This window comes from Pocillopora damicornis, chromosome 13, assembly GCF_964200805.1.
Source record: "Pocillopora damicornis chromosome 13, jaPocDami1.2, whole genome shotgun sequence".
Taxonomy (NCBI): Eukaryota; Metazoa; Cnidaria; class Anthozoa; order Scleractinia; family Pocilloporidae; genus Pocillopora; species Pocillopora damicornis.
Genome location: NC_142682.1, coordinates 4,855,748 through 4,868,270, shown reverse-complemented (window position 1 = coordinate 4,868,270; position 12,523 = coordinate 4,855,748). Strand labels below are relative to the sequence as shown.

Below are 12,523 nucleotides of genomic sequence, written 5' to 3'. Positions count from 1 at the left end.
TGGCTGAACCCTGATATAATGGATCAAGAAATCCTGTCATCTGACTGTAATATCTACCGAAAAGATCGCTTAGATCGCCAAGAGCTATGGGCACCATGTTCAGTCTCTTCGCGACAGTAATAATCCTAAACGTTTCTGGACTTTCATAAAATCTAAGAAGAAATCACGATCTATTCCACCTGAATTATCTCTGGAGAACCAAAAGACTCAAAACAGCTGCGATAAGTACAGCAATTTAACAACTTCTTCTCATCGGTTTTTACAGAGAGTCCTTGTATTCCTGAGAAGTTACGTGACGATCTTCAAACCTTTACTGATCAAGTTATTTCAAGTCTACTTTGCTCTAAATCTGAGATCGAGAAATTACTCATTGGTTTAAACGTTACAAAAGCTCAAGGTCCGAATGAGATATAACCCGCGTATGCTTCGCGAGGTTGCACCAGACTGTTACAAAGTTAAATGTACGATTTAGAAAAGAAATCTGCCTATATATGATGTCTCCATCAGACACATTATAATACAACGCAAGGGATTTGAATACCACCATGAAGTAACTGCGAGCAGCAGCATTTTCACAATTTTTGCTGGAAGAGGATTAAAAATGTTTAGTTCTGCCTTTCTAGAGATGTTCTTTGGAACAGAAAGCGAGTTCCTTCGAATGAAAAAATGACATTAGCTAATGTTACGGTGTTGAAAATTATTTACGTGCATCTACGACAAAAAGAGTCCAGGTCTGTCAGGGTGCAAAATATTTTTTTTTGCCTTCCAACTGTAATATGGTGGTTTGCCGCAAATGTAATCGACAGAACCAAAATCCAAAACTCCACAGAATAGTATATCGCTCATACCAGCATAAATTGTGCTGGTAGGCACTTATCCTTCTTAGTTCTGGCCAGTTTAGTTTAGCTCCTTCAATCATTCCTCCTGATCGGACTACCATCAATTGCCGTTTGGAGCCGAAGATCGTAAGGCCTCGCGTGGCCCCGTCGTAGCGCATGTTACAATCCTTTATGTTCTCGTCTGACGCACTTCGCATCCTTACCGGCTAGACTCTCAACCTTAGCCTTAATTCATTCTCTCCGATTGTTTTGGTGATCCTGATTTTCCATTTAATCATAACCGTTACAATTTCCTCAAACGTGATTGGTGCATTAGCCTCTTTACTTTTCACTAATCATTCCGTAGAGCTGTTGTCAGACAGTTGACTGTTATTGGACTCCTGTAATCGGACAGTTGGAGTAGTCATTCTTACAAAGTCCACTCAGCTTAATCCACCAATTACAGAGTTGATTAAAATAGCCATAGCAACAATCACCTATCCTAAAAAAAGTTGAAGAATTTCCAAAATTATTATTTTATTTTTTTAATTTTTATTTTATTTTTAATTTTTTTAACTTTAGACATTCATTTGTCTCTACCAGAGATCTTTGACCTAAATTTATTTGTTGTTTTCGGAAATTATAACAATTACGATTAATTGGTAACAGGACTTTTCGTCGTCCAATTCTGCCTGTAATCATACTCGTGACAGACAAATTGGGCTCCCACTTCGCGGCCGTCCAATTTTGTCAATCACTCGTATGATTACAGACCGAGTTGGACTTTACTCGGTCCTAAAAACATTATAAACATGATGCTGCGTTAATGAAGGCGTGTTCCTCGGTTCTGGTGTTCTGAACTTTTGGAACAGACAGAAGTAGTTACTTAGAAGAGTGAATACAAGGAATAGAGGCTGGTTAAGGAATCGAAAACAATAAAGAGGAATCTCATTTGATCTCTGAATTCGATCCGGTTTTATCCAGGTTTTGTCGACGTCTGATTGAGATTTACAAATCAAATACAGCTTTCAGACAAAGTATTCATCTTTTCTTCAATTGATTTAGTTTTCGACCGATTATCTGTCAATTCAATTTGTTTGCCAGTTATGACAACCCGGCTTTCTGTCATCATTTCAGCTTTACAATGTTTTTTAAAGTTCCCAGCGTTTTAATATCCGATCTGAGTGCTTTACGAATAGGAAACTATTCTTAGGAAGCAGCTCTTGAAGCATCCTCTTTGTTGCACCAACCGATTTAAAGTTTAATTCACTTGAATACGTAACCAATTAATTGACTGGATTACTTATGAAGGCTTTATTTCCGAAAAGAAAAGAGACAAAGATGAGAGAAAAGAAAGAAAAAATTATACCTTTTCGTCCCAGCTAAGAAAGTAATATACAGCTAAAGCAAAAATGAAAAAAAAAAATTAAAGTATTCGATAATATAAACCCCTGGAACAAATTGTATAGGAAATGCAATGAACTCAAAAAGCGTAGACTTTGACAGTTTACATAAATGAAGTACTTCCTTTGTTTCTTATCCAAGCTTTTTAAACCCTGAAAACTGAGGTGAAAAGAGCTGTCAACTTTCAATGGTTTTGGGAAATTAAAATTCAACACAGCTGTCCGGAACTTTTAACAGCGAATTACTTTTTTACGCTTGTTTGCGTAATAATTTTTTTCAAAGCTCTTACTTAGCATCAATTGTCGACTGTGCTGCAAGAATGTCCTTCACAAGTGCAAAATATTCCCTGGCACAACAGCAAGAGCTTGAAGCTGTCCAAGGACATCAGATGATTCCCCTTCCGTCCGCAATCTTATTTACATGTCTAGCGCCTTTGACAGTTTTGGGCAACGGCCTATTGCTCCTAATATTTACCAAGAACACAGTTTCACTTCTTCGCACCCCGTCAAACTTTTTTATTTTCAATATGGCTTTTGCGAACTTTCTTACCGGAGCCGTCCTTCAACCGCTGTTGGCGTACCGCTATTACTACCTCTATCTCAGCAAGGGGCCTCTGCTGATGACATTAAGGAAAGTAATGTTGGCCTTTTCCATCGTTACAATGAACGTGTTTATAATTAGCGTATGCGCCTTTTCTTGGGACAGCTTCCTGGCTTTGTCACAGCCCATAAAACACCGGAATTGGATGACTGTTCGACGTGCTAAAGTACTAATTTTCTGTACGTGGGTTTATCAGATAGGGTTTGCTTCAATGCTGTTCACAAGAATACCATTGCCTTTGGTCCTAAAAACTGATCTGTACGTGAACACGACTTTAGTGGCATCACTCTTACTCCTATCCTACTTTTTCCTCTACAAGGCCTTCAAAAAACGTGAACGAAGAAGGGCGCGTTGATTCAGTACTCCGAATTTGCAGCTGCGTCATTTCAGAGTGATTAGGAGTGGTACAAGTATGGAAAAACGTATGCGTAGAATTATCTTTTTGTTTACACTGATGACCACCATCCCAATTATTCCTGTAACTGTGGTGTGGTATGTGACGGGGCATTGTGTTAGGTGTCAGCGGTATCAGCCTCTTGTACTGACAGAAAAAGTGCTTAATCAGCTAGTTTTCGTCAAGTTCGTTCTCGATCCCTTTGTGTACGCATGGCGATTGGAAAGATACCGCAGAGCGTTGAAGAAAATGTTATGTTACATTCAATGATTTGAGGTGTAATATTTTATGATAACTAAAGTTAACATCAGCTTAATGATGAAAAATAGTTCTAAACCTTTTATTCGACAATTGCAAATTGACGGGAATGAGATTTCACCGGGCCTCTTACGGTACAGTCTTATTTTTGAACTGACGTTGTTGCTAGTGGTTACGGCTATAGTTTTAAATGATAAAATCAGGTATTAAATCTTAACACAATACGTAGTAAACTTTTGTTAAATGGTTTAGAACCGAGAAACACAACTTGTTCATGGAGATTTGTTTTCCTTGTTGCTCTGTTCATGTGCATAATTCTATACACCGGCTAGAGAAAAGCATCCCTTTAGAAAGGTTGGGACAATTATCACGACTCAATTAAAACATTTTGGTTTGTTATTTTCTTTTCCAAACATACTATTTGCTTGTCTAAGTCTGTGATGGGTTACCTTTGCTCAGCTCCAATTACCTGCAGAGTGTACAATTTATTTTCTTTGCATGTTTACCCAAAAGCTTGTTATCTGTCACAACATATCAGTACTAGGATCATTCTGTATTTTACAAACAATGACAATTTGCAATTAAGTTATGCACAACCGGCTTCTCTTTTATCTATAGCAGAGCGAATTTTAACTGTGAAGTTTGTATAGAGTACACTGGAGGTCCTCCTACTTAAAATAAAGTTGTTGGCAACTATTAGTTAATTATAAAATCCACGACAAGTATTAACAATGGCGCACTGGAAGTATAATTACATTGGCCACCCCGTTGTGGGAATGGATCGAAACTTTCCCTATATGTATAACTTAATTATCTTTATTTCAAAAACCGAAGGTGGTTGTCAATGAAATCGAAAAACTTTACTACCAATATTTTTCAAAATACCACGCGGCTATTCATTTCAAAGCCAGACAATATCATATTTTTATTTATTACTTGTTAATTATTCAAGGACGAAATCCCATTATTTCCAAGTTAACCGAATGTTATACTCGAGGCTATATATACATCAAGGCCCTGCGACTGAGAATAGAATTGTTGGCAACTGACGGTATATCATAAAAACCATGACACGAAATTAAAAATAGCTCACTGAAAGTATAATCACACAGCCGTTGAGGGAATGAATCGAAATTCTCCCCATACGTAGAACTTAATTATTTCTATTTCAAAAGCCGAAGGTGGTTGTCAATGAAGTTGAAAGACTATTACCAATATTTTTCAAATACCACGCAGCTACTCATTACAAAGCTGGACAGTATCATATTTTTATTCACTACTAGTTAATTATTCATGGACGGAAGCCCATTATTTTAAGTTAACCAGATGTTATACTCGAGGCTGTAAGAATGCTGGTCTTCGCTCTTTCATGTCGCACTTAGGTGAGTATAAGTCGATTTTTAACTCCATTAAACTGCTTCAATCTCTCACATAAATGATTTTTCGTAGTGAATAATGCTTGAATTTTCAAATGATTTTGGAATACGAGTCTGCCACACCGACGAATTGGGGCTGAGAACAATTTGAAACATTCTGAATTTAACTAAATTTAAATGCAGGCTAGCTATGTTGTGTCATTTTTTATGTGATAGAAAACTGAAGAATTGAAGAAATCATTCTTGTTGCCAGAACACTATGGCCATATATCACATACCTCTGAGCCTATTTCATATATATTGGTTGTTTGATTTGAACAGGACTGAACGGTTGTGCATTAACCAGGGCACGAGTGATGATCGCGGCTTATAATACGATGCAGAAAGTTTACGCTAACATTCAAGGATTATTTCATTTTGTCTTTGCATAATAAACGTAGGGAAAAAATAATGTGTGTTCAATAAGAAAACCAATATTCATGGAAACTAAGGTTCCATAAAAATATATCAGTTTACAGAATTCTATTTAGTAATAGAGTGTAGTCATGTAGATTTTTTTGAACTGCGATATGGAACGATTTTACGAAATGACCGATCTCGCTGTTCCATTTTTACGTAGATTATCTGGTCAAGGAAAAAGTTGGTGATCGAAAATTTCCCTTGCTATGTTTACTTCCATTTTTTTGTTGTTATTTTTTTTTTTGTTCGCTTATTGCTGATTGTTCGGACGGCATTGATGTTGTTAGTGTGGGATTAGGCTGAAACCTTATTCGTGGGAAGGGACCTCGAAATTGAATATAGGCTGTTTCGAAGTTTTTTGGACGGGTGAATGGATCACTCTATTTTCACCCTTCAAGTCGAGGGATATTTTACTCTCTGTCTATTGCTTAGCGTGTTATCTTACTATGCACATTCATTAAATTTCTCTTTTTCCCAGTGTAGGCCCATAATTGACCGATATTTCACCCACGACTTAATTATTTCTTCTCCAAGTTAAACGGTTCATAGCCTTAAACATGGTTCTTCGTGGATTAATTAACCATGAAGTTTGTAATAGAGTGAACTAGAGGCCCTACTACTGAGAATGAAGTTGTTGGCAACTAACAGTATATTGTAAAAAACTATGACACGAAATTAATAATAGCTCTCTGGAAATATGATCACTCTAGCTACCCCGTTGAGAGAATGAATCGAAATTCTTCCCATACGTAGAATATGATTATCTCTATTTCAAAAGGCGCCCGGTGGTTGTCAAAAAAAAAAAAGAAAAGACTCTATTACTTATATTTTCAAAACACCACGCAGCTACTCATTACAAAACCAGACGATATCAAATTTTTATTCACTACTCATTAATCATTCATGCATGATATTTTCGTCTGGTTTTGTAGTGTTCAAATAAGAAAACTGATATTTATTCAAAAGTGACGTCCCAATCTATCAAGGTCTAGGTCTATCTACCTCGCTGTGGGAATGGATCGAAATTCTCCCCATACATATAAATTTAATTATCTCTATTTCAAAAGCCGGTAGTGGTTATCAATGAAATCGAAAGACTCTATTACCCATTTTTTTTTCAAAATGATACGAAGCTACTCCTTACTAAAGCCAGACAATGTCATATTTTTATTCACTACTCGTTAATTATTCAGGGACGGAATCTCATTATTTCCAAGTTAACCAGATGTTATACTCGAGGCTGTAAGAATGCTAGTTTTCGCCCTGGTTTTCGTCGCACTTAGGTGAGCATAAGTTGATTTTTAACTCCATTAAACTGCTTAAATATCTCACATAAATGATTTTTCGTAGTGACCAATGCTTGGATTTTCAAACGATTTTGGAATAAGTGTCTACCGCACCGACGGATTGGGGCTGAGAACAGTTTTATTCATTCTGAATTTAACTGAATTTAAATGCAGGCTAGCCATGTTGAGTCATTTTTTCATGTGACATGATATGACAGTCTTTTTGCCAGAACACTATGGCCGTATATCATACACCTAGGCGCCTACTTCAGATTTATCGGTTGTTTGATTTGAACAGGACTGAATGGTTGTGCATTAACCAGGGCACGAGTGATGATCGCGGCCAGTTTTACGATGCAGAAAGTGTACACTGACACTGATGGATTATTTCATTTTGTCTTCGCATTATAAAATTAGGATAGAAATAAATGTGTGTCAATAAGAAAGGCAATATTCTCTGAAAAATGAAGTCTTTAGAAAATATATCAGTTTACAGAATTCTATTTCGTTAGACAGTAGTCTTGTAGACTTTCTTTGAACTGTGATGAGAAACGGTTTTACGTAACGGCCGATCTCGCTGTTTCATTTTTACAAAGACTGTCCAGCCAATGAAAATGTTGGTGAGCGCAAATGTCCTTTCTTGTGTTTTCCTTCTATTCTTATCTTTTATTATTATTATTTTTTCGTTGCTTATTGGTGATTGTTCACGCGCCATCCATGTTTTTAATGGAATTACTGTGGGATTAGGCTGAAACCTCATTTGAGGAAAGGGGCCTTGAAATTGAATATGGACTATTTCTAGGTTTTTTGGCGGGTGCAAGGATCACTTTATTTTCTCTCTTCGAGTCGTGGGATAATTTTACTCTCTGACTATTGCTTAGCGTGTTATCTGCGAACAGGACTGAACAGTTGTGCATTAACCAGGGCACGAGTGATGATTGCGGCTTATTATACCATGCAGATAGTTTACACTGACATTTAAGGATTAATCCATTTTTTCCTTTGCATAATAAACGAAGGGAGTATAAAAATGTGTCCAAATAAGAAAATGGACATTCATTGAAAAAATATATAATATACAACAAAATATACCAGTTTATAGAATTCTATTTATAGATCGTTATAGAGAGTAGTCATGTAAATATTTTCTAAATTGTGATATCGAACGCTTTTACGAAATGACCGATATCTTTGTTCCATTTCTACATAGACTGTCTAGCCAAGGAAAAAGTTGGTGATCATAAGTGTCCCTTGTTACGTTTTCCTTCCCTTAAACATGGTTCTCCGTGGATATATCCTCGAATTCAGAGCCAAGATATCAGTTCTGGTTCTTTTCATTCTGTTAAATATGATATTTGCTACCGCAAACCCCAATGACAACCAAATCCACAAAGAAGTGGCATTTTACAGAATACGAAGCACATCACTAGTGGGCAACATTACCTTTATCAAGCCCGTGAAGCGTGAAATGGACTGTGCTCTCAAGTGTCTACGAAACTATCCACAAAGTTGCCTTTCATTCAACTTTGGAAGAGATTCGATCCATAAGACGTTTACCTGCGAACTCAGTAATTCTGAAAGGATCTTGGAGCCAAATAGGATGCAAAGCAGAACAGGGTTTGATTATCTTGGAGTGGAAAAGGGGGTAAGTAAATTCATATTTTTTTTTTGATTAAGAGAATTTCGAAGATGGAACTATCCAGTTTGCCAAGGCTCATCTATAATATTTAAACTTCGCGCACAAACGTTCACTTGGTGCAGGGTCAGGTCAATTTTATCTTGACAGAACAAACGTCCTCCGAAACTCCAGGCGATAAACAATGAGTAGTCCTAACAGGCAAAATACATTTCTATTCAAAGTATCTGTCCAAGTTCTTCCCATGCTTGACATTCCCATGCAGAAATGGGGGATCGTGCGAGAATGGTCCGGAGCTAACGATGTTTTCGTGCAGCTGTCCCCTGGAGATTAAAGTGCTTCCTTATATTGACAACAAATGTAACGTTGGTAAGTACGATGTTAATAACAATAATAATGATGATGATGATAATAATAATAATAATAATAGTGATAATAATAATACTGCTACTAATAATAATTTCTAACAAAATCTTTATTCAATATTCATAAAAAAGACTTATGTACAGTGCTTCACTTAAAAAGAATTAAATTTGTACCTTAACATCTGTTAGAAAGAAAAGAAAAAATCATAATGTCTCAATATCTCTTGAATTATAATCCACGAAAATGTTTCTCTACTAATTATTATTACTATTACTATTAGCAATCACTACCAATATTTAACATCTTTTCACTAATTCCTCTTTAAAATCTGCCACGGTTTCAACATGAACCAACAACGATAAAAACATTAAATAGTAGTAATAAATAAAATGCAATATTCAATATCTTTTCTCTAAATAAAAATCTAGCGTCCTAAAAGTCCTTCTAAAAAAAAAAAAAATAATAATGATAGTAATGATCACAATAATGATAATAAAGATAACAACAATTATATTAACTAACCACTCCCCTAGTGGGGCTTTACAGGGCCAATACAATCAAATTAAAACAAACATTGGGACAAAACAGTAGTATTTACAAATCCCATGTGGCAGGAGACAGACCAGTTGGCTACGTGCAATGCACAGCCAAGGAATTGAACTCGGGAGAGCAGAAAACATATTCAGAGAGGAGCAGGGTGGAGCTTGAACCAGGGACCACGAGATTACAAGCCCAATGAACTATCCACACCGCCACCCAACTCACTGCAACTGATATAAATGGGTCTGCAATGCCTACGTTTGTCTGGTTAAAAATTAAATGAATATTTTATTAAATGACTACGTGCTTACAGCTGTGCTGCGTTTTAGTCTACTCAGAAAAATATAATGAATAGACATAAATGAAAATAGCAATATTGATATTGGCGCTATACGAGTAATATTAGATTACTATATTATAAATGGATGTAGGAGCGTACCAAAATAGTTTTCAAGGAATTTGTTTGATAATCTAGTTAACAATAGACTATGAGTTTAAAGAAAAGCAAAGCAAAGCAAATTCATGCACGGGAGGGTTTCTAAACTACTAGTATTCGGAAGCAAAACTAAAACAAATTATGACTTCCGAATAACAAAATTTTCCAAATATTTAAGCAATAGCAAATACAATTTTAATATGAAATCCGTTTTTGGAAATTTTGGAAAAAATTAAACGCTCGGCTTTTAACACGAGGATTTCCGACTACTCAAGGTTTTTGGGGTTGCCTTCCTATTTGTTCAGTTTTTATCCCTAAATTTGTTATGGCTTCAAGACTATGATTACTTTTAATCTGATTTTATAACTGTTTTTACGCTGAAACACCATGACAATTACAATGAACATATCTGCAAATTCAATTTAGTGAAAAGCATAGCGTGCTGTGTCATTGCACTCGTGCCCGTCCGTTCACCTTTGTCTACGTTTTCCTTTGGAGGGTCACATATTACAATAACACTAGCGCAACTTCTACACTGGAAAATGCAACACAGCGGCGAGGTGGCCATGGATGATAAGACGTTGACTAGACGTTGTTTGTTGTTGCATTATTTTCTTTTTTCCAAACCTTACTTATTTATTTACTTATTATTTTAGTTTGTTGTTGTTGTTATTTTTTTATTTGTTGACAATTAGTTTGTTTTGTTCGGCTTTTGTTTACTTATTTGTCTCTTTTCCAGATACCAATAATATGAAGATTTACTATAAACCTAAAGGCGTCTTCCTTGCAGCGGTGACAAGCAAAAATTATCAGCTAAATTACTACGAGGCCCAAAGGCTTTGTGAAATAAACAGAGCCACTCTCGCTACATACGACCAGCTGTTTGCAGCATGGAAAGTCGGTCTTGAATTGTGCCTGTAAGTTCTGTCTGAAAGCTTTGGCTTTTTCGTTTTATACGTACGTTTTCATGTTAGTCATCAATACTATTAGCACTTTCACTTAACTCCAACTGCTGCCTATGATAAATAAAATGGAATATCTGACATATTATAATTATTTGTAGGGAAGTTTCACAAATATATTAGGTAGGAAAATTGTCCGTAATTGAATAGGAAACGAAAATAAACAAACCGGCGGAATTTTACTGGCTTAATTTCCTATTTTCCGCTTGTATTCTGTCTGAAATAAAATGATTTTTCTCTCTACTAAATGCCTAACCTCCGCAATGTGTACGTAATCATCATCCTAGTGTCGGTGGAAGTGACGAGGATGCACCTTTACTCAAAATGATTAACTGACAAACATAGTCCCTTGATCCTTCATTATGTTGCAGATACGGATGGCTTAATGATGGAACCCAACGCTATCCAATGCAAAAAGTACATGATAATTGTGGAAAGAAAATTGGCATCGTAGGAAGCAATACAACTCAAAACAAAAGTAAAAAGAGCAATGCTTGGTGCTGGAAAGGTTGACAATTGGTTGACAAACTCTGGACAGTCTTCAGCGCTACATGATTCACGAAAACTAGTTCAAGAAATATTAATTAACTGTTATGTTTGCCTGTGAGTTTTAACGTTTGCAAGGAGAACTCAATCTCGTGCTGTCGACATAGTCTTCCTACTTTGTGTTTTTCTTGCTATTTATCCCTGGTGTGTCTCCATTCCCTTTGTATTCTAGAGGTCTTTCCGAACAGCTTAAATTGTTGTCTTTCAAAATGATGACTTACAGTAGCTTAGTCAGTAAATAAAAAATTGGTACGAGGGCAAGATCTGCATATTGTTTTTCGCGCGTTTCAATCGGCGAGCTCCAAGTCGATTAGCAAAGCACAATGTCTTAGTGATCAGCCCCCTGGAAAGTCAAAACTCTAAAGAGATGAACAATAAGTGTTTTGAGAACAGAGTCTTGCAAATGGTTATTTTAATGGTGGTGGTATATAATAAAAAGTATTTTATATACCATAAGAAATGGTGATATTTTGTCCCGAAGCGTTGCTGATAAGTTATCCTTTCTGCGCAAATATTCATTCTTAACTCAAAAAAACGTAAATGAAAATAATAAAGAATGACCGAGCGGAAGTTTTAGGAACGATTCATTTCGGAGCCACATTGTTTTATTTATTCATCTCTTTTTTTCCTGTGAAGCAAAGTCGCAAAGTTAAATTTTGATCATACTTTGGCTGATTTCCCTAGTTCTAGAAATTTATATGGATCGTTGCAATAAAGGAGAAAAAAAACCGAAGAGTTATATGACAGTGGTTTGCCGAGGGAACATGTTATTGAAATGTACCTATGGTATCCAGTTACCTCGCCACCAAGCAGACTCGCCACTAGCGAACTCGCCACCAAGGAACGATCTCGCCACCAACGTACTCGCCACCAAGCGAAGTCTTCTCGCCACCAACCACCAATAAAGATATTAGTCGAGGAGAGTAGGATGTTCGGTTGATAAGTTTGTTCCAGTAGTATGCATTCGGAATATGGCTAATCGATAGACAAACTATGTTACCTTGTTACTAGTGAATCAGGATTACTAGTGAATTAGGATTGTTATGTACTTTTTAATTAGTGAGAAAGTTGAGAACAAATAATAATACCTGCCAGTAGTTGTATCGCGCTGTACGTTTTCCCGCAAACTTTGATTGGTATTATATCTTTAATACACTTCAGATTATTTGAGTGAAAGAGTGGTAGGTATCCGTCAAAACAAAACTCAAAACAAGAAAAAATTGAAAAAGAAGGATTAGAATAATCATGAAAAAAATTCAATTTGAAAAAAAGCTTTCAAGTGTTTCGGATGGTACAGCTTCATTCTTTTGATATGCTTCTGACCTCCATGAAACATTTTTCCCACATAGCCAAGTTGATATGAAAACTTTATTTAAAACAAGGTAAAAATATCAGTATGAATATAGAAAACAAAGGAGAAATTCATCTTAAGTAAAATTTTC

The 12,523-nt window shown here is 36.1% G+C and overlaps 1 protein-coding gene and 1 pseudogene across 2 annotated transcripts; both read left to right on the top strand.

Annotated features, from left to right (window-relative positions):
• Window positions 1–1,359: 1,359 nt before the first annotated feature.
• On the top strand, window positions 1,360–3,632 carry LOC149035085 (uncharacterized; annotated as a pseudogene). Its single transcript, XR_016182597.1, has one exon. The product of XR_016182597.1 is annotated as an uncharacterized LOC149035085 (transcript).
• Window positions 3,633–4,789: 1,157 nt separating this feature from the next.
• LOC113673404 (aggrecan core protein) lies at window positions 4,790–11,342 on the top strand. The gene is made up of 6 exons (XM_089192658.1): window positions 4,790–4,856; window positions 6,503–6,592; window positions 7,806–8,240; window positions 8,456–8,600; window positions 10,313–10,490; window positions 10,907–11,342. Exons 3-6 carry the CDS (start codon window positions 7,872–7,874, stop codon window positions 11,046–11,048), a joined length of 834 nt encoding a protein of 277 aa, XP_089048784.1. The 5' UTR covers window positions 4,790–4,856; window positions 6,503–6,592; window positions 7,806–7,871; the 3' UTR covers window positions 11,049–11,342.
• The last annotated feature ends 1,181 nt before the right edge of the window (window positions 11,343–12,523 follow it).